Source organism: Aythya fuligula, chromosome 1, assembly GCF_009819795.1.
Source record: "Aythya fuligula isolate bAytFul2 chromosome 1, bAytFul2.pri, whole genome shotgun sequence".
NCBI lineage: Eukaryota > Metazoa > Chordata > Aves > Anseriformes > Anatidae > Aythya > Aythya fuligula.
In genome coordinates this window covers 139,577,058-139,599,620 of record NC_045559.1, presented here as the reverse complement: position 1 = coordinate 139,599,620, position 22,563 = coordinate 139,577,058, and the positions used below count along the sequence as shown (strand labels likewise).

The 22,563-nt window shown below is 41.4% G+C and overlaps 1 protein-coding gene across 1 annotated transcript in view; it reads left to right on the top strand.

Moving 5' to 3' along the window:
- AFF3 (AF4/FMR2 family member 3) overlaps positions 1–22,563 on the top strand; it is a 336,670-nt gene that overhangs the window by 144,395 nt on the left and 169,712 nt on the right. Inside the window, exon 4 of the mRNA XM_032200334.1 lies at positions 6,987–7,031. Coding sequence (XP_032056225.1) covers positions 6,987–7,031 — 45 coding nt within the window. The remainder of the gene's footprint in view (positions 1–6,986; positions 7,032–22,563) is intronic.

The following is a 22,563-nucleotide window of genomic DNA, read 5'->3' as shown; positions in this document are numbered from 1 at the left end:
CTTTCAGAAACCAGGAACAACAGAAAATCCAGCTTCCTCAGCAGTCTTTTCATTTCTCTTTTCTTGGCATAACTGTGCACTGTCCAGTCCTGCTTGCTTGCACACTCGGTGAGCTACGAGGACCCTTGGCCATTGAACTGCGGGGAGATGGGCAGCATTACTGAGGCCAGTGAGTGGCATGGGGGGACAGCAGTGTGCCCCAGCTCCCTGGCACACAGCCTGCTTAAAGTAGAGGGAGGCACTGCTGATGGGAAAGCACTTCACCCATGAAGGTCCAGTCCCATTAGTCATGGAGAAAAAAGAGGCCATTTCAGACTCTGATCTGGTCAGATGTTCTGTGTGCTTAGTCATTTCCCATATTGACCCTGTCCATTTGTCAGTACTGAAAAGTGCCTGCATATGTATGTATGCATCCTATTTTATTTTTTGTTTGCAGAAAACATTTTTTAAAGTCAAAAATTACCAAAGTGAAACATTTCGATATTTTGTTTTAATGAGTTCTTGATTTGGAGCTCTATCTTTTTTTTTTTTTAACTAAAATTTGTAATTACATTTATTTAAATTTGGTATTAAAATGTTTCAAATAGATCATACCTTAATTTCTCAGGTGGACTGAAATACACTTTCTAAAATTTCATTCTGCAGGCAATGCCACACTGTTAATATTTTGTAACGGGACATTAAAATAAAATTAACATCGCCAGTGGGACAAAGTCTACACCTCGGTGTCTGACCCCCAGTTCAGAACAAAAATGAATTCCAAAAAGTGGACATTTCCTGAAGGACAAAAAAGTGAGTTTGTAGCAGGTTCAGATCTAATGTTTTAACTAGCCCACCTTTCCTGAGGTCAAAAGTCCTGCGTGTCTCCAGAGAATCATGGGTTTAGTGCAGCTATCCTATAGATAGCCTTTTAAAGATCTACCATGTATAAGGAAATCAACAGCAAGTTAAACCTTAAATGTCTACAAAACTTTACAGGGCATGTGCAAATTAATTTTACATAAATTAATTTACATCCTGGCTGTTTCTCCACAAACGCCCCAAAAGTCAGCTCTCAGGTCTCAGGCACATCTCCCTGCTAAAAGTCATCATTGTACTCCATAAAATTGAAGGTGTTGAGATCTCTGCAGAGAAATATTTTGGGGATATTTTGGGGAGGGCAACAGTTCTCCATGACCCAACAGGCAAAGGCCACACATGTGAGCAAGTAAAAAGATAAGGAAAGCACCTACCAGCTTTGCCCCACAAAAGTAATCTAACAAAAATAAAGTTTGGGAAAAGCACATCTGTATGATGTAAGGAATGATGCACATGCATCTGGATGTAGCACTTCCAGAGAAATGACTGCCAGAAAAATTTAGGACTGGGGACTCTCATTTCATAATGGGAATGAATATTTTTCTTTTTTTTTTAAGCACACAGCTGTTTCCTTGTATTGATGTCTCCTGGATCTCCCTGTGCTTATCTTTCCCATATTGTTTATTTTACAACTTGTGAAGTTCTTCTGTAAGAAATGGATTACACACAAAATGTTACATATGTTTATGCATGTGTGTGTATCTCCATACCGTTATGGTCCTGCCTGGCCAAGAAACATTTCTGATGTGCTTTCAAATCAAGGTCCACCCATGTGGGTTATTTTTATATTTTTTCTCGCCAATATTTGGCTTGTGCCAACATTTCCTGCCTGATATCTCACTTTGGGCAGCAGAGCTGGGCACATGATGGCCAATGATGACAGGTGAATGGCAACCCAATGCGACACAGCGAGCCTGGGTCACGAATAGAGCAGCGAGGCTGCTGAGTGTGCACCTCAGCCTCCCAGAGATCTTAATCATGCCTAATTTGTGTTGGAGGCTAAATTCAGTAACTCCCGGAGGCTTTGTAAGAGCAAAGAGCACAAATAGAAATAAAACCAAAGGCTTAACCACAGAAATCTCCTAGGCTAAACTGAAAACAGATTCTGGCAAAAGATTTCTCTTTCTTAATGCAAAGATTTGAAAGGAGGGAATCAGAGGCAGTCAATTCCTTTCTGAGGATCTGAGGAGTTTCTTTATATACCTCCATGTGAAATCTGTTGGTAAAGGAAGAAAAAATAAAGTAATGCTCCGAAATAAAATTTGTACAGATGTAGTCTTTTTTTTTTTTTGTGAAATGACATCCTGTTTCTCAAGGAGTTGGTGTAGCCTTTAGTCAGCCTCGTTTCTTATGGTTCTCTGTGCTTTGCATGGTAATTAGCTCTGTGCGTTATCAGCAGCGCGATGCTCCCGGCTGTTTCTCCAGCAGCTGCTGCCGTGCTCCTTGGCAGCAGCTCCTTGCAGCCTCCTGCCTGACGATGTACCACCGCACGTGTGTGCGCACACTTACTGATCCCCTGCCCACACTGGTTGATATGCAAAGGCAATGGGTACAGCAGCGTTGCAGGGAGAAGAGGCTCGAGTCTGCTTCCCCTAACAGTTCACTAAGGGTCACCAATATTTAGCTATTATTTTCGCCAATATGGTTCATTGGAGGGCCAGAGAGGCAAGTTTCTTATGAAAGACCTCAAAATGCAAACAAGCTGGATTCATCAATGTCAGGATGAATACAGGGTAGCAGTTCAGCAACTTAGGGAACAGCAGCCTCAAAACCTTTTTTTTTTTTAATTATTCAAACATTTATTGTGCAAGTGTTCTGTGGAATGACTGCCCTGTTTAGACCGCAGGCACTTTGACATCATCTGTTTGCAGGTGCTGCATCATGTAGGCAGCACCAGCACAACATTGTATGGATCAGGCATGTCCACTCATGTAAATACAGCTCTGTGCAATTTGGTGCCCACAGGTAATGCAATCCCTGCTTTTAAATCAGATTTCAATAAATATTTATTAGGTTTTTGTTTGTTTGTTTGTTTGTTTTGTAGTTATAACACAACCATGAAGTTATATTCAGCTTGTCAGATTCACAGGCAGTGATGGTTCCCCTGTAGTGTAAGTAGAGATACAGTGGAGAAGAGAAGTTTTAAGAATGAGAATGAGGAATCTTTTCCAAACCCAGGGCTCAGACACCTTTCAGACCTGTCCTAGGTCCCACAACACTCTGCATTGTATTATACGATAACACAAAGAAAAACATTATGGCTGCAAGCCACATGAAATAGACTTTGCCTGTTGTGTGTAAAACATGGACTCTAACTTCTCCACCCTTACTCTAGAAACTTTCATATTAACAGTAATGGAAGATACTTACAAGCAAGTCAGGATTCAAAGCAAAAAATATATTTATAAATTTATAAATTTATACATTTATGTTTGGCATTCAAAAGATGAAGAACAAAGAGGATGGTGTAGAAATCATTTGCTTGTTTGTTTGTTTTTTCCAAATATTACTTTAATTTTTTTCATAACGTCTTTGGTCTTGCATTTCCGGATTTATTTTTGCCTTTTGAAAGTCACTGTGATCATACTAAGAGAAGTGAAAAGATTTTTTACTCTCCACCCAGAGATTTGATTTGCTGGGGAGTATAGCTATAGTTTTAGTTCTGTGGTAATGGAAAGTGTGATTTCTTGCAGATGAACATCTGTAGACTTATTTCATTACACTTCTAGGAGGAATATTTAATTTTGAAACAGAAGCTTGTTTCTAAACCTACTCTGAAATATCCTGTTGCCAAATTTACCTTCAGTTACTTTGCCTTGACTAATAATAATAATAATAATAATAATAATAATAATAATAATAATAATAATAATAATAATAATAATAATAATAATAATAATAATAATGTGTATTTTAGCATCTATGCATTTTATACAGCATAAGGTGATAGGTCATCTCATGCCTCCTTGTATAAGATGGCAATGGAGGAGAATAGTGAACTTTGTGTAGGGCAGCAGATTCATTGCTCTGCAAGCAAAACACAGAGGATCAAGAATTTACACTCCCCACTGTAGTTAGTGGGATCATAGAATAGATCAACTGAATGGTTTGGGTTGGTAGGAACTTTAAAGTTCTTCTTCTTCCAACCCATCTGCCATGGGCAGGAACATCTCTGACTAAATCATACTGCCCAAAGCTCCATTCAACCTGACTTTAAATACTTCTAGTGATGGGGCATCCACAACTTCTCTGGACAACCTGTTCCAGTGCCTCACCACCCTCTGAGTGAGGAATTTCATCCTAATATCTAACCATAATCTGCCTTCTTTTAATTTAAAACCATTACACATTGTTCTATCACTACATGCCGTTCCTTCTGTCATGGCATCCCTTCCTTCTATCGTGTCAACGGTATGACTCAGCTTGGTGTCATCCACAAACTTGCTAAGAGTGCACTATATTGCATTGTCTATGTCATTAATAAAGTTATTAAACATTACTAGTCCCAATATGGATGCTCCATGGAGAGGGACACCACTCACTGTTGATCTCCACAAGAATATACGCCAGGCTCTGGGGAAGGAAAAGAATAAAATAGAGGGAAACCCACAAAGAAGAGACAAATAAAAAATAGCTAATACAATTTCTAAAAAGTCTAAAATATCCAGAGATTGTTGTGCAGTTTCTAAATGCATGTTTCTGTCTGTCCTGTTAGCTTCATTAACAACATGAACCATTTTGTTTGGTCTCCTACCCCAGCGGCAGGGAAGGTGGGACACAGCACTGTGCAGCTCATGGAGACACTGGTGTGATGAGAACAGGCCTGTCTGAATGATACTGCAGATGCTCTTTAGCTTCAGTACACAGGACACAAGTAATTCTACACAGACTGACTTTGTAGTACGCTTAGCTCCTTTCCCTTTGAAATCAGTGGTGTAACTCCCAGTGACAGTAAAGCTGAAAGATGTGTTACACCAAGAGTTAATGCAATTCATTTGTCTAACAATCAAGGGCCATACTCAGCAAAGATCAGCTAGAGTGCTGGCAATAAAGACCTTATAACTTTTTATGAATTGGCGTGAAATAACAGCCACAAAAAATTATGAAACATAAATTGTTCCCTAGCATATGCATGGCTGTGGTGCTTCTGACCTTGGTTACAGGTGCTAGGCTATGGGAGGCTGTGAATTCAGGCCTCCTTGGTGACACAGCTCAAGCTGGGGAGTGTCAGTGATGACATTCAGGAACACAGACTGGCTAATTTTATCATTTGGGTCTGGCAGGCACAAAGACGCCCATTTCTGAAAGTTTTTGAGTACCTAGATACAGATAAGGCACAGAAGTATGGTTTCCAGCTGACAAGGACATGGTTTAGTGAGTGATATTGGTAGTAGGGTGATGGTTGGACCAGATGATCTTGAAGGTCTCTTCCAGCCTTAATGATTTCTATGATTCAAAAACTCTTTACTTTGGGAATTTTTCAGGGAATTTCAAAGCACCACAGAGGGGCTGAGGCTGTCAGGGCCCTCTGGAGGCCACCAGGCCCAAGCCCTGCCCCAGCAGGGCCACCCAGCGCAGGCTGCCCGGGTCCATTTCCATGCGGCTTTGGAGGGCCTCCATGAAGGGAGACTCCACAACATCTCTAGGCAACCTCCAGCAGTGCTCAGACACACATGACATAAAGAAGCATTTCCTAGTTTTTAGACAGAACCTTCTGTGTTCCAGGTTTTGCCCATTGCCTGTTATTCTGGCACTGAGCACCACTGGAAAAGCCTGGCTCTGTCTTCACTGCACCCACCCTTCAGGTATTTATAGAGATTGATGAGATCCCCCTGAGCCTTCTTTTCTCTAGGCTGAACAGTCCCAGCTCCCTCTGCCTCTCCTGGAGAGATACTCCGGTCCCTTCAGCATTTTTATGGCCCTTTGCTGTTCTTTGTTCTTCTTTCCAGTATGTCCACGTACTCCCTTGTACTGGCAGGCCAGAACTGGACACAATATTCCAGGTGTGGCCTCACCGGTGCTGAGCAGAGGGGAAGAATCACACCCCCTAACCTGCTGGCAGCACTCCTCCTAAAGCAGCCCAAGCTACAATTAGCTGTCTCTGTGGCAAGGACACATTGCTGGCTGATGCTCAACTTGGTGTCCAGCAGAAAATTTCATGTGTTGAAGTAAACCCCCCAGAAAATTTGCTTGACGCAACAGCCACTTGTATATTGTGGAGAGCTGCTGGAGATGGGCAGCCCCTCAGCTTCAGTACCTCCATCCCAGCATCACGGTGTGCCCTGTCTTCCCAGTTGTGCTGGCCAGTGCAAGCAGAGCATGGGCAAGGGGCAGCAGGAAGGGTGGGACCACAAGCAGACACTTCTTTGCTGGAAGAAGTCAGGGTCCCAATGGACAACTGAGCAAAGCATAGAGGATGGTACCAACAGAGATAGCTGCTCTGCCAAATCCCCTATTTACCCTTTTCAGAACAGCCCCAGAATGAGCCGCATAATTCAGGAGAACTGAATTCCTGTGCACCCTCAGCCCCACAGTGTACAGTCTGGGTTTAGGGGTCAGCATTTTAGGGAATCACAGCCTTCTCACAATGGCCGTGCTGCCTGCACAGTACTCAGTGTGGCAGCTTGTATCACAGCCCCTGCAGCTCTCCTCTCAACATCATTGCTGCCCGTACACTATATATCGTCAGACTTCACATAGGCAGTATTACCACAGAGTCTTCCCTGAACAAAGGATACAGACAGATGTTATTTATTTAATATAAATAAAGACACATATTGGATCTATGTACAGGCACTAACTGTTTTACTTATGCCTACTTATAGGCAGTATATCTGAAACAGCATGAACCACACACAAAAGTGGCATAAACAAAATCCTATGAATTTATACAAATATGTGCCAGCCATATGTAAACATTGCAAATATCACATCTTCCTGTGGTGATGATGGGGAATAATTTGAGAATTTTCAGCAGTGCAACTTTTCAGAGGCTGGAAAGACTTGGCCTCATTTCGAAACTGTAATAGAGTTTTGAATATATTTCATGTGACAAGCGTGTCCTCAAACCTGCTATTTGTTATTTCTTTTTAAAACACAAACAAACTCTTTTCTCATTTTGTTTACAGGACAGTGGAACAGGAGATAACAGCTGCATTGAAGAAATATTGCGGGTAGGAATTCTAAAAAAAATATTCTCTTTCTAGTACCATTTTGTTTACTCTAAAAAGGCAAGAGAACAACAAGGATATTGCAATTACTGCTGTTAAAAATATTATGCTTTTAGATTGTGATCTTTCTAAGGAACAAGTAGGCAAAAATATTTAAACACAACAAAATAAATAAATAAATAAATAAATAAAAAGAATTGAAAATCTGTGTTAGCAACCTTCTAGAGCCTCTGGATTTCGCTGCTACTTTGTGCCAGTGTGGCTGACCTTCATGCATGCAGAAGCAGATAATGGGATAAATTATAAACTGAAATGTACAACGATGTTTCAGGTTTACAAACCATGCAAAGTGCATGTTTCCATTAATCATGACTGTCAAAAATCTTAATTTTGAAGGGAGGTCTAGGAAGGTCATTTTCCACCTGGATTTAATTAGAATCCATTATGTAATGTCATTATGTCCATTATGTCCGTTATATAATGACAATGTGCAAAAAATGCAGTTATTTCCATATTTCATTATTATTTCTTTTATCCTAGTAATTTCTAGTTTATTTTCATGGAGCAAATTAATACACACCCAGACAGATCTGAGCTTGAATCAACTTTGATATTGATTATTTTCTGAGGCAGACAAACTAATAAACAGTGAACCATTTTTATAATTTTAACTCCTGTTCTTTTCAGTTCTCTTTCTACGCTGATAATTCAACAATTTGCAGTGCTCATATATCAGACATAAGAGTCAGTAAAACACCAAACCAGGTAGAAGTAATGTCAAAACCTCCCTATTATCCTCTGTGCATCCACAGCTTGGACAGCCACTACCCAAATATTTCAGATTGCTTATAAACTACAGGACTATAAATATTTGGTTTAGAGATTAGTAGTGCATTAAGACTGCTGTTTCTAAAGGCATTTCTCCATTCTCCATGAATATGTTAAATACAGCTTTTAATTCTTAAACTGGACAAAGAGTTTATCGAAGGGTGATTATGATGGATTACTTATGACTTCACTGGCAGAGCTTTTAGTTAGCTAACATTTACAAAGTAGGCTTTTGTAGGACTGAACTGCATATTCAACAAGCCTTAGCCCCAGTCCCTGTTGTTTTGTTACAAATTAGTAGCAGACAGTATAATTCATGAGAGCTTTTCCCATTTTTCATGATGCACTGAGTATATGATGTGGTGTGAGGCTCATTCGCCCCTTTTTAATGCAGGACATTAAAAAAAAGCAGTGAAAGAAGCCAGTCTTCCTCCTTATAAGTGTGAATTGTTCAAGTAAAAAAAAATGGAGAAAAGACATGGTTCCTGCCACGAGTAGGAAAGTGGCTATATGAGAGGTCCTAGTCTCGTACAGTCTCATATGATGCAAAGTGCACCGTATGACCTAGGGATTGTAAGGTACATCTTCAAGCTGGTGCTGTCTCTCTTCTTCAACTCTTGGTAACATTCCTCAAAAAATATTTTTATGAAGCTTCATGATAAAACATGCAGCATGTTCTTGGATGAATAGGACCCTTTTCTTCATGAGGATTTATTCACAAATTCTTTCACTTTGGTTAAAAACTGAATAAATCAACCCACTACAAGAAGTATTGCCAAGACCTCTTTTTCATTTCTGAACAGGTCATGGTGCTGGCTGCAATCCGGCCTCTTTCTGAAGAAGGCAGCTTAAGAACAAAAATACCCACCAGGGTGCCTGGGTGAGGAACTGGACAGAATAACTCTTCCTTTGAAGGACTGCCGAGCTGCTCTGCAGGGCACTTTTCCCAGTGTCCTCCAGAGCAACAAGCTCCTGGGTCCTCCAGCATCTTTTACCTTTGCCATCTTGTTTCTGAGTTAACATTCTGAAAAGTCAGGTTCAGAATACCTTAAAGCACACCAAGTAATACACAGGGTTTTCAAACCTGGGAGTCTGGATCCTCACAGAGCAGGAGGTAGTAGGCAGTTTAAGCATACTTAGAGCTCAAAAGACACACTTCATATCAGTGTATCCCTATCTGCTGAGGCTTAAAATGCAGAGTGCACCATTTTCATCCTCCAGCTCCTGTCCTCACATGATTATCAGTCATTTTGGATAACCTCTCCAATCTGCCCATCCTCCATGTCTGTAGCCTGTATATCTCTTTCTATTCTGAACTTCCCTTGCAATGATTTGTCTGAAACTAAGCGTAAATCTTGCAGACTGCTACTCTGTGGCATTTCCAATTGAAGCTCTTTATTCACAAATGTATAGTTCTGGTGTAAATTCTCTCTAAATTCTCTCAACAAATGTAATGTTACCCATGTCTACTCGCGCTGCTGCATGGATCATTTTCCTAGCTTGATGTCATAGGATCATAGAATCATGGAATAGTTTGGGTTGGAAGAGACCTTAAAGATTGCCCAGTTCCAACCCCCCTGCCATGGGCAGGGACACCTCCCACCAGACCAGGTTGCCCAAAGCCCCATCCAGACTGGCATTGAGCACCTCCAGGGATGGGGCACCCACAGCTTCTCTGGGAAACCTGCTCCAGTGCCTCACCACCCTTATAGGAAAGGATTTTCTCCTTGTATCTAATCTAAACCTACCTTCTTTTAGTTCAAAGCCATTACCCTTGTCCTACCACTACACTCCCTGACAAAGAGCTTTCCTGCAGGCGCCCTTTAGGTACTGGCAGGCTGCAGTCAGGTCTCCCCAGAGCCTTCTCTTCTCCAGGCTGAACAACCCCAACTCCCTCAGCCTGTTTTCCCCTCCAGCCCTCTGATCATCTCCATGGCCTCTCTTGTGCTGAGGGCCTCAGAGCTGAATGCAGGGCTCCAGGTGGGGTCTCGCAAGAGCAGAGTGGAGGGGGAGAATCATCTTCCTCTACCTGCTGCCACACTTCTTTTGATGCAGCCTAGGATACTGAGTGCACTCAGTCCCACTGTCCATGTCACCGACAAGGATGTTAAACAGTGTCAGTCCCAATACCAGCCCCAGAGGAACACCACTCATTACTGATCTCCACCTGGACATTGAGCCACTGACAGCAACTCTTTGAGTGCCATCATCCAGCCAATTCCTTACACACCGAGTGGTCCATCCATCAGATCCATCTCTCTCCAATTTAGATACAAGGTTGTCATGCAAGACAGTGTCATATGCTTTGCACAAGCCCAGGTAGATGATGTCAGTTGCTCTTCTCTTATCCATTAGTACTGTAACTCCATCACAGAAAGCCAACAGTTTTGTCAGGCATATGTCTTGCCCATATCACATTTGTCTTTGCATCTCATCACTGTCATCTCCTTCTCTATCACACGCAGTAGAGCTATTTCTTTCCTCTTTTAAGGCCTCAAGTCTACCAATCAGTGCTGACATGTTAGCTACCACTTTAGCACACCCATTAATGCCAGCTTCTGTCACCCAGCAGTGTGCTAAGTTTTGCATGAATTAATTTCTCCCATACTTCCCATCAGATCAGGGAAAACACCTTCCCAGTTACCTCCATGCCTACTTTCAGATCCCCTCTTGAGAGCTTCCCTTTTCACAGGGACGGTGGAAAACCAGTGGTGAGCTCAGGGGTATACCTCTGTTTCCCATGCTTGAACATTGCTGTCCCACATGCCCCTTTCACAGACCAGTCAGGCCAGATGTATCCACCTGCTCTCTTTTATCTTGAAAAGTGAGCTTTCTGATAATACAAAAGCCATTCTTAGGTAATCTCACAGTACAAATCAGTATCAGCAGTGGTTGTTGTTTCTGATGGTGCAAACAGCAACAGTAATAATATGCCATAGCTACTCACATCATAAATTACTGGCATACAGACATTTCCAGATACTGTACTCCAGGCCCTCTTCTTGTGCTGAACAGATCCATCCACTTTTAACACAGATGTTCTGGTTTTCAGAAACAAGGAAAGTCATTTCTGTGTCTTTGTTGGAGGTACTGTTCGCATAATAAAGCTAAGGTTTACTTCTACTAGGACAGAAGGTAGGCAGGTCCCATAAAGGTGTCCAGAGGCAGAATGACGAAAATCCAAGGGAGCTGCAGCCCTCCTTGTGTTTCCCTCAGAAAAGATGCCTCTTCACTGGCAAACTTAAATGTGTTTATTACAGGAAGGGCCACTTTCCCTTTCTTTTCTGGCTTTACAGAACATCAGCAAAAGGAATAAGATGCTTAAAAATGTATCTTTTTAAGGAACACCATTATAGCTGTCTCTTTGACAACACAGAGCAGAAAGCATCCACCCTGCTTAGATACTGCATTCCCTGTGTGTCAGATCTTCCAAGGGATAGACACTTCCACAGCAAGCCCCAGGTCATACTGAAGGTCCCAGTGAAGATGAAGGGCAGTAGAAGGAGTAACTCACACCTGCTCCAGCTGCTTCCCCGTGTTTCCTTTCCCTGGTGTGTGAGAGGAGGCCAGGGCTGGTTTGTGCACAGACCCTGTCTCCCACAGGTTCCTGGGCATGGCCAAAGCTAACGTCTACTTGGGCTTCCAAGTCAGTTTAGGAATATCTTGAAAATCACCAAATCTAATCTTGCACTAACTGTGATGGGAATGTATAGTTTTTGTGCTGTCTTGTGCAACGCAGGGTGCCACGACGCAAGTCTAGCCTTTTCTGGTGTGTTTTTACTGCACGTATCAGAGCTCTGTACACTTTGTAAATCGAGAGATCATTCTGCACAAAACAGCGGCTTCCAAAGAAAGCCCCCAAGAACTGAGGCACAGAACTGCTTCAAGTCCTGAAGGAGGTTGATTAACAAGACAGTAACCCTGTCGAGATTGGAGCTGTTGTAAGGACTCCCGCTGAGTTTATAATCACTGCAGGAATCCTGAACCTAATCTCACCCCGTGCACTAATTCAGAGCAACTTCTTCAAAGTGTAGTGACTCCTCTGTCCAGCTGCAGGCACGCACGTCAAGGATAGAGCGACTTCTAAGGAGAGACTTCGAAGTAAATAACTGCAGTAAGACCAAGTTGCAGATGTAATGTCAAACTGAGAGAGAAAGGATGCGTTACTTGACTGTAGCCATAAAAAGCAATTCCTTGGAAGCTTTTGCATTGTAGGTGGAGGACATGGCAGAAAACTTTGAAGCGGAAAATATGAGTTATACTACTCAAATATCCTTAATTCCACTGTGCCCTGAGCATTTGCTGCCCGAACTGCTGAGACATCTCCAAAGCTGATCTATTCCCTGCCTCTGCTAGAACATAGGCTTGCTAAGTGAGATTCATAATTTTGGCTGGTTTCTATTTGCTTTTATTAGTGTGTGAAACTGTATATTCTGTTATTACTGATGGGCTTTGGAGTAAATGTTTATTTTGCTGTATTACATGCAAAAAAAAAAAAGAAAGAAAAAATGGGAGCAGCAAGGATCTTGTCTCTCCACTAAGTTAACTGTTGAAACCAATATCCGATACACTCAGATATAAATTCAGAGTGTATTTGCAATGGATTTAAAGAGAAAGAACATGTTGGGAGTAGGCGATCCAGGGTTTGTAGGATAAGTGGTTTGAGATTGATCTTCCAGTCTTAGCTGTGATTTCCTAGAGCTGCAGTGGCTTTGTTGAAAGGAAACCCACATGCAGTCTGAGCTCTGGGTCTTGTGAATACCCTCTGTTTTTTTGGGTTGACGTGAGAAGTGTCATTAATTGGGGAGGGATGGATGTAGTGTGGAGTGCTTGGCCTGCAAACACCACTTGGCTGCAGGAGGTAGAGCCAGTGGGAAGCTGATGGAGCTTCCCAGAGCAACAGAGCACAAAGCAAGGACTGCAGGGAAACCAAACACAACCAGTCAACACAGAAGAAGCCACCTCCTTTGGGACAGCGAGCAGTGGAGAGGCAGGATGGGATGTGGGATGGAGGACAGATAAGTTCTGGTTTTTTGTTTTGTTTTTTTTGTTTTGTTTTTTTAAGGATAGAGAGAAAAATAAGCTAGGGAAGCAGTACAAGGACTGAGACTGCAGCTGCAAACATGCCAGAGAAGGATAACTGCTTGGTGCTGCAAGCCTCCTGTGCAAGGTCAAGTGCCCTCAGGTGCCCTTACAAATAGGCTGTGACTCCCCTTGGCCACAGGACAGCCACTTATGAAAATATGGCATTTTAAATGTGATGGCTGCAGTGAGTAATTTGCTTGAATTTCTTTACCTTGTAAAACTAGTCAGAGTATGTAAAACACAGGACTCCTTATTTGAGCAATGTAAAAAAAAAAAAAAAAAATCTGAATGAAAACAGCATCTAATTCTGTATTTTTCCCTTTCCCCACTTGGGATCCCTTGGCTCATTAGCAGCCTTGCTAATTCTTTAGCAGAAAGCATTAAGGATCAACCCATCAAATATTCAGGGTTTTTTCAAACCTGAACAGCCATATGTGCCATGAGATCAGCTGCACTCCATCAGCTGATTGAATTAAAACAAGAGCAGAGGTAAATTAGAAACTGTCTGCACAAGACAAATCCTGTGAAAACATGAAATCCTACCAAACACACTGTCACTGTGAATAAGCATCACAGTCAGCGGACCACATGTCAATACTTAGAGGGGAGAAAAATCAGTTTCTTAGGGGTAGGTTGTTAGTTCAACAACTGTGAACTGCTGCCTTGTAAATGTTAATGACTGTAAGATCCCACTGGCTTCAGTTAAGCTCCTGGTGGAGTCGGACATGTGAAGAATTACAGAACACAAATATGGTAATCAGCCCTGTATTTCTTTGCTTTCCAACCTTGCTTTCCAACGCAGAGGGAAAAGCCCACAGGTGGAACAGGACCCACTTTGCCACACTGCACGAGCACAGGCGTGCAGATCAAGAGCTACCCCTGTGCAAGCAGCGTGGTTTATTGCAGTCTCACTGCTGGAGAGAGGCTGCTGGGCAGCTCTGGGAGGAAGGTGGGGAGGCCACCCTCAGCATGGCACCTTGATGGGGAAATGCAGATTGTTTTTTGTGTCTGAGCCCAAGGGGATGCTGCAGGGGGAACCCAGCAACTTCAGGCAAAAGAGAGGCGGTGGGGGAGAGGGAAGGTATGAAAACCTAGAAGAAGCCCCAATTTGCTGACACTACCTTTCTTGTTCTGTCTCATAGAGTACAGAAGTACTCCAAAGTGATAGAATTGCATTAAAAATGTATCAGAGGCATAAAATATCATTCATTTTCACTGTAATCTTTCAGAAGAACTTTCACAACACTGCTTTGCTTTCAGTACCCTAAATTTCAGAGCAATTCAAGCACAATTTTGGCAGAAGTATACCATTAATTGCATTTCTTCAATATCATTCTTTTTGTATTTCTTGCTCAAACAAATGAAAAATCATACTGAAGAGTGTTTAGAAAATGTGCCATTTCAACAAGGGCACTAAAACTCAGAAACATTAAGCCACAGTTAACCCGTCTAATTCAACCTCCAAGAATGTTGTTCTTTCTATCACACCATGACATCCAGCTCTTTTGTTCAATACCTTTTCTACAGCAATTTACCTAGGTCAGCTTTCCTCCAGCCTGTCAGCCTGGGTACCTCTGGTGGTGTGGATGACAGCCCTGTGGAGCTTCATCGAAATCTCTGCCTGGAGCTCATCCGGCTTCTCAGTGAGAATCTGCAGTCCTACCATACCTTGTGCTGCTGTAGCAAAATTAGCAACCATACCAGAGCTAGGTGAAGATATTTTGGCTTTGTCCACGTAAGCGGCAGTGACTACAGAGCAGGCATACCTTTGTACTCCGTCATCCCTCTGACTCATCAAACCTTGGCAGCTTTCCGGGTGCACCATCTGTACGTGGTGCCATGGCCTTTCTCTGCCTGTCCTCTACTGGCAGCGTCTCTTTATTACCTCTTTCTCCATCCAAAAGGCTGTGGGGAGACTCCTCACTTTTCACAGCTTTTGTTCCTTGGAGGTGGCCCCAGACTGGCTTTCTCAGATTATCGGAGTCTCTCTCCAGGTGATCCACTAGTCATCATCAGCCTGTCTGAGCTGAAATTGCTTCTGGTTTGGGCACCATGCATTGGACATCCTCTTTTTTGCCCACATTGTGGCTTTCATTTGTCAATAAACATTCACAGCCCATTTGTCAAACCTAGGCATGTCTCTTCCCTGGCCCTGAGCATATAAAATGGCTCTGCAATACAATACTAACAGGGATAATGTCAGCCAACTGTTAATTAGTTGTATGTCAGCAGACCCCCTGAATTGCCACACTTACATTTTTGCTGTGTTCACTGTCATTGCTGAAACCAACGTGTCAAAGCAGTCTGAGGTTTGTAGTACATGGCATTATGCATAGTTTGTTGTGTGCTATGCATTTAAACCTTGAACTTAATGAATCTCGGTGTCAATGAAAAATATCACTTTAAAAAGGCAAAAACTATAAATAGTTTAGTGGAAATAGGAGATCAAGCTAGCAACCCTTATGGTGGGAATAAGACTTACAATAAATGCCACTCAAAGGTAACCTCTGCTTCAGTCTCCTGGGTCCTGACGGGACATGGAGGCTCTTTCCTGTGACATTAGCCATTCACACAGTGGGGCACTGACAGTTTCGTGCACAGCAAAATATGACCTGTTTTGCATGGAATGGAGTGGTGCAGAGGAAAGAGACACGTATTCTTTTTAGAGCGTAAGTATCTGATGTGTGATGGATTTGTATTAGGAAGAGGCAGGCCATTATAAAAGAGATGGTGAAACACTACCATGCTAATGTGGTGGAATTAATTTTCCAAATTGCTGTTTTGTAGTGAGTGTGTACACCCTGTTATTTGACAAGGAGAGAGAGAATCCAGAATGAATTATCCAGCCTCTCTGCAATACAAAAATAATACAGTAAAATACTTTCTAATTTTTCCCTCTGTTTAGAGTGTTCCACAAAGCTGGAAAAGAGGCACAATCACCATCTTGTTCCAATACAGATAAATGATTCCTTGTTATTAATGGCAAAGGGCCAGATAGATCCTCATTTTGTCTCTCCCTGCCGCAGCTCCTCTGAGGCCAACAGAATTATGCATATTAATACCAGAAAGGATCTGCACTATCAGTCCTAATGAAAGAAGAATAAAATTTGGGTAATCGCAGATATTCACACTGCTATGAGCCTGAGGTTTGGTGCCTTCAGCTGTCAGCTTTAGAAAACAACCTACTTTCTACTCCCATTGCTAAGGTTCGCTTAAAATGAAGTGATACCACAAAGGCAGCGTGACTTGAGATGGGAGCATCCTCCAGTATGCTGAGAGGAACCATCCTCCAGAGGCTTTCTTATTCAATGTATATTCTCCCATATAAAATTTCTGAATTAATTGAAAAGTAATCTATTTTCTTCCTGGATTAAACTGGGCATTATGCAAGCTGGATCATCAGAGCAATGCAGCAAGATGCTGTTATGTGGTGTACTTTCGACCCAGGCTAATGTTCCTGTTTTCCTCATCATGTTGCCAGTTATGGCTGTAGAGTAGGGGAAGGACAGACAGAGGTCTTCCTGTAGTGTGTGCACGTTCTGGGATGTATGCTGCAGTTGTGGCTGCAGAGCTACACAGTCGCTGCCCTACTGTCCCCCATGCATAAGGATGCAGCCCTACAGACCTACTGATGGCCCCATACTAAGATGCATCTCTGAAAACCTGCATTAGCTTGGCTTGTGGATTTCAGTGGTCGTTCTTACATGTGTATTTTGGCCATGTGCCTTTTCCTGTCTCCTGTGCTAATATTTTCAGTAGACATGCTCTTATATCTAAGAAATTGCTGTGTGGTGCCTGATTTTCCACAACTGAAGACGATCGGTGGGAGCACTCCTACCACTCTGTCCCATTTTGGTCTGACCCAGGAAGTGTGAGCTGTCTGTTTATGTCTCAGAGAGGTAATTTCCCTCATTTGGGAGCCGAGACAAATATTCTCTTGTTAATCTTGTTTAATCATATTTAGGAGCAACACATGAGCTAAAAGTTAGCTTCACTTGGCAGAAAGACCAATTAAGGAAATTATGGGAGAAAAGAGGAGCCTGCTAAAGGGAAATTAAATCACTTTCAAGAATATTCCATTGCAATGTCTATACTAATAAATAAAATGGACTAATAACCATTCTCTTGCCCTGAGGCCAATCAGCATAGCATGGCTCATGTCCAAGGAACTAAACTCTCTTACAGCCACAAAGCAGAGCGGTTTCACCCAAGCTGCCTGTGCGGAATGGCTCCCAGGCATGCATGGATTTTATCTGCATGAGCTGGCCCAGGTCACAACTTATTGGTGTCAATAATTTAATAATATGGACGATTGTGAATCAATGTTCAGGTATGTGGCCCCGTGGTGTGTTAGGATAGGTGTGGTCCAGCTTTTCCATGCAATGTGCTAGGCTTCCTTCCGTCTTGTACAGAAACTCAAAGACCCTGGAGAATAAATACAGTGCTAGCCATGCTGCAAAACTTATGATTGGAAATCTTAAACAGTTTTAATTCCATATATTTTGGCGTCTTTTTTCTTTTGTAGTTTGTTACACTTGGGACATATTTAGTAGTTCACTTTGTTGTTGTTGTTTGGTGTTTTGGTGTTTTTTTGGTTGGTTGGTTGGTTGGTTGGTTAGTTGGGTTGGGTTTGGGTTGTTGTTTGTTTGCTTTGCAAAATTGTGAGAAGTAAAAAACAATTTTGAAGGAAAGAGAAGAATGTACAATCATTGGTCTACATGATTCAAAATGCTCAAAGTCCATAGAATATTTTGGGAGGGACTGACTGAATACCAGTCAAGTTTTGACCAACCGAAATGCCATAGCATCTGTCCTTTATGGTTAGTGCTAAATGCTGTTTTCTGTGCATGGTGCATTTTGTCATTCTTAGGGTTACTTTAGGTTTACTAGATCATGGAGTAGAATGCTGTCAGGTGTGCTTCAAAACTGAAATACTTGGAAAAGACCCAATTATTTCACGTAGTGATTATTGATATCGCCCTAAATAACGATGTTCTGGACTCAGTTCTTCAGACTGTAACATCGTACAGTTTATAATGAAGATGGTGATAAACCATCACACTTCTGACAGTTTCTGAAAGCTTGATTTTTGCAAACAGAATTAATTTAATTAAAAGTACATGTCCCTTGCAATAATATTAACTATACTTAAAGACACCAAGACATAAAAGGGCTTACATATAAACTTCAGTTAAAAAAACATGCAATTTTATATAGAAATTGCAGTCCTGTCACTTTACCCTTGGGGAAAAGAAGTTATTCAGAACAATAACAATAACTTGGTGGGAGAGAAAGTGGGCCTCAAGCAGTAAAAAAGTTTCTTTCCAGCTGTGTGGGTTTTCCACAGGCTTTTTCTTATGAATCTTATCAAGTTATTTGTTATTTACTCATGAATGCTGAACAAATATCGAGCAAATACAAGACATTATTAATTTCCCTAGCATTGCACGTACGCATATGTAATGGTTCATTATAACCCCGAGTTTTCAACATATTCCAGTGTAAACGAGAAGAGCCAATTAAAAAAATTGTAGACCCTGATCCAACCTTTGTTGACTTCAGATCCTGATGTTGAATTGAGCACCAAAAGAGAAAATTATGCCTATTAAATCGAGTAAACATTTTCTTCATTTATCTGTGTGGCTTTTTTCTGTCAGTGAAAACTATTTTTTTTGCTAAAAATGCCAACCCTTAGAAACTTAATGAGTATTAATGAAAAGCTGGAATAATTTAACATGGACAAAAAGAGGGTAATTTTCCTTAGACGTTTCGTTAGTATGAACTGAATCCTAAAAGGCCTATTCTCCTTGTGGTTTGTCAGAATAATTCTCATTGTAGTCAATAGGAACCAGGTATATATGCATCAATAGCAGAAAAGACTGCTAAATATAGTTGCTGCCGTGGCAGCTAGTTCTCTCTCTCGTTCATCAGATGCGGAAGCTGAAAGCTGCAGCAGCCTCACACCACAAGAAAGATGAGGCCTGAAGAGTTTTATTTTTTTTTTCCTGGGAAAAAGAGGTATGAGCTCAATTTCCAGGCTCTTTAGACCTTTCCTGAGTGGATGAAGAGTCTGCAGCCTGCTGTGTTTGGGCCAACGTGTGGTCAAGCTTCCCTGAGCAGAGCAGGCTACCAATATTAGACATGTATGTCATGATTTCCAGCATATGTGGCCACCATTGCAGACAGACATGCAGGTTCTGCAGTTGTTCCAAAAGAATTTTTTTTTACTTTTTTTTTTTTTTTTTTTTTTTACCCTTTAGCCAGAGATGTACATCTCTAGGGAAAGCAATAAAAGATCTGCATGCTTTGCCTTGCCTAAATTTCCCCATCATTTTTTTTCTGTCACTCCTCAGCTGTCTTGCTTCTCTACATGACATTTCCACCCTATCTTCCAAGCTCAGCCTGGTTTTCCCTCTCCCCTCCCTCCTGGGCAGCAGCCTCTTTCATCCTCCTTGGTGTCTCCCCGCTCAGAGAGCTGCCCCTAGGCTGTCTCCTCCTAAACAAGCTGCCTTTGTCTTCTAGGCCCCTGGGGTCTCACAGGAGTCACTTAGGCTCTGTGATTTTTTTAAGACTCAGGATTAGTATCTGATATCTTTTTTCTCTTGTCTGGGATTTTCTGCTGTCCAAATCTAGACCCCCATGGAGGGGCAGAAAAAAAAAAAAAAAAAAAAAAAAAGCCCTTAACCTTTTGTTTTCCTTGGTTAAGATCTATACAGGTGCTGATAGCTATTGACCTTTTCATGGGCAGACATTAACTTCTTTTCCTTGTCTTCATAGCACATGGAGTATAAAGCATTACAGAGTAAAAAACAGCCATAAGGAATTCATAAATTATACATAGGCAGATTCCCCAAATCATCATGCGGTCCCTTCTGCAAAAGATGCTCTGTATCAGTTATTGCTTTAGTTGTTTATGTACCTTTCTATATCTTCTCTTTTAAGCTTTCATAGATTCACTGATTTTTCTTTCTTTCTTTTTCTTATTCTTTCTTTCCTTCTTTCTTTCCTTCTTTCCTTCTTTCTTTCCTTCTTTCTTTCTTTCTTTCTTTCTTTCTTTCTTTCTTTCTTTCTTTCTTTCTTTCTTTCTTTCATTCTTTCTTCCTCCTTCTCTCTTTTTTTATTTTATTTTTTTATTTTTTTTTGTACTTTCAGTGAGTTCTGATTTAAAGTAATTCAATGGGAATCTGCATTCTTATGCCTCTCTCTGTCCCTTCTTCCCAGTAAAAAACATGCAGATTAGATGGACAGGTGGAAGAAGTTCTCAGCTAAAACACAGACTTGCAGTCTTTGCTTTCAGTGTCCCATTTCTTGAACCTATGACACTGGGGAAGGACCAAGCCAGACCGCCTGTGCTTTAGGCACTCTCATGTAGCCCCTGGCACTGTTTCTCACTGCAGCAGCTTTGCAGACACACAAGACTGTGAGACGAGCTTGAGAATGTCCCTTCTCACACACTTCACTTGGCAAAAGCTAATTCAAAAGTCATATGGCACTGAAAAAGCCATGCCAGCTAAATAATATATGCAAGTACTGGCAAGCTCAACATATACCGAAGTGGGCTAGTCCATGATGCATTTTTTTCTGTCTATTCAAGTGCCAAAAGATCCTTTATTTGGCCAAGAGCCATAGGAATGGTTATCATTGCAGAGCACATCCTAGAAATCATGGAGAATTTGGGGCCAGTAAGACGTATCTAAGTATGGTGAAACCATAGTTATATGTTCCTTTATCATGTGCATGTCCTCAACTTTTCCACAAAAGATACAGCTCTTACTTAATTTTTAAGGCTATGTGTTATCCTAAGCATGAGTTTTTCTATAGCAATGATAAAATCAGGTCTGACAAGTAAAAACTTAGGTGTCTTTAAAAAAACAAGGTAAGGATTTTAAAGCGTTGTTACCTAGGCAAATGCATTTTTATGTAGCTCATATCCCAGAATAAAAGGATAAAAAGAATAAAAAGGATAAAAAGAATAAAAGAACTTTAAGGATCCTACAACTAAAAGTGTGTTAAAATATATGAAAACTGAGCATTCTGCAAGGCAAGGATAATAGCAATTAAATGCTGAAGCCAGTAGAGGTAAAAGAGAGAAAGTAGCTGGTCATACACCCTTCCATCCTAGCCATTCCTCTCTGTCTCACGTCTGCTCTGTGGCTGCTAGGCACCTAACCCAGAGTTCAGCATGCAGGCAGCCAGCTTGAGCACCCCTTGCAAAACAGACACAGAAGAGGCCGGTGAAATTTTTATTGACAACCAAACTCTTTGCATTAGCTCTGAGCAGATGGGATGCATGAACCTCCTGGAAGATCTAAAATGTGAAATGTTTTATAAGGATCTGCAGAATGAAATATATTTTTCAATAAAATGCCGCTAGTCCATCTAAACTGGTGCTGGCTAAGGGGTACTTCTAACCTCACATGTATGTGTCCTACCTGTATAGCCCTGCATGCATCAACACATGCAAGTATCCTGAACCACAGTTTCAGCTCAAAACAAAACAAAAAACAAACAAACAAAACCACCTGGATTCATGAATTGAAAAGTCACAATATAGTTCAGCTGGGTCTCAGATCTGGAAGGTGGGAGGACAAGGAGTGTGGAGAGTGCTGCATAGCACTACAGGGATTTTGGACTAAGCCAGACACAAACCAATATGTTCCAGAGCTACCAAATGTTTAAGTTATTTATCCTTAAATAGAGATAAGGTGTGAGAAAATCTATAAAATGCACAACCGCATTTCTCTGTGAAATTACAGAGTTTCTTCTGTTTGGAATAATGATTGTAAATTCCTCAGTATCACGGAGACTATTTAAGGTCACTTCTACCAAAGCATATTTGAAGAAAGTTCAGACCTTTTGCGTCTGCCACTTACATTCTGATTATCTGTCTGGAGGCAAAGCTCCTCATTTTGGCGTGTAATGAATAAAATGCACAAGTGGAAGGAATCAAGATAATGAATTTGCAGGATAATTTTACTAATTATCTTGTTGCTGATCATAGAACCAAGCCGCTGCAAGTCAGTCCTTCCACAGTTATTAATATGCAATGCCTTAAGCTGTTCTTGTAACATTTATTACTCATCTCGCTGGCTCTACACTAGTTGATAGATTTCTATTAAATTTCTAAAAGTGAAGTCACTAGCAAGTTCCTCGTTTTAAATGTAACACGGTAAATTATACAGATTCACCAAAGTGTACAGTAAATGAGAGCATTTAAAATAAGATGTTTTCTACTGCATTTGTGTTAGGTGATGAGATGAAATTTATCTTGCCTTGTTGTAGTTATTTGTTGATAGGTATCTAACCTGCATTACGAATTTAATCTCCCTGTGTCATGGGAGAGAGGCTGGGACAAATTGTCCTCTGGAGATGCCTCTCTCCCCATTGATTACAGAGGGATTCCAGTCAGTTGACAGAAATGGGCCATGAACTTTTTTATGACTAAAGCGATGAGAGATGAAAGCTTGTTGTTGAGGAGTGATAAATAGGAAACTTTTCGACAAGAAAAAATAGAAATAAGTAATAGTACAATGAGATAATGATTGCCCCCCAAACAGTTTGGTTGGCACTGTTTAGAAGAAGATAACTGGAGAATGCAGCCCTGGAGTCCATAATGATCATC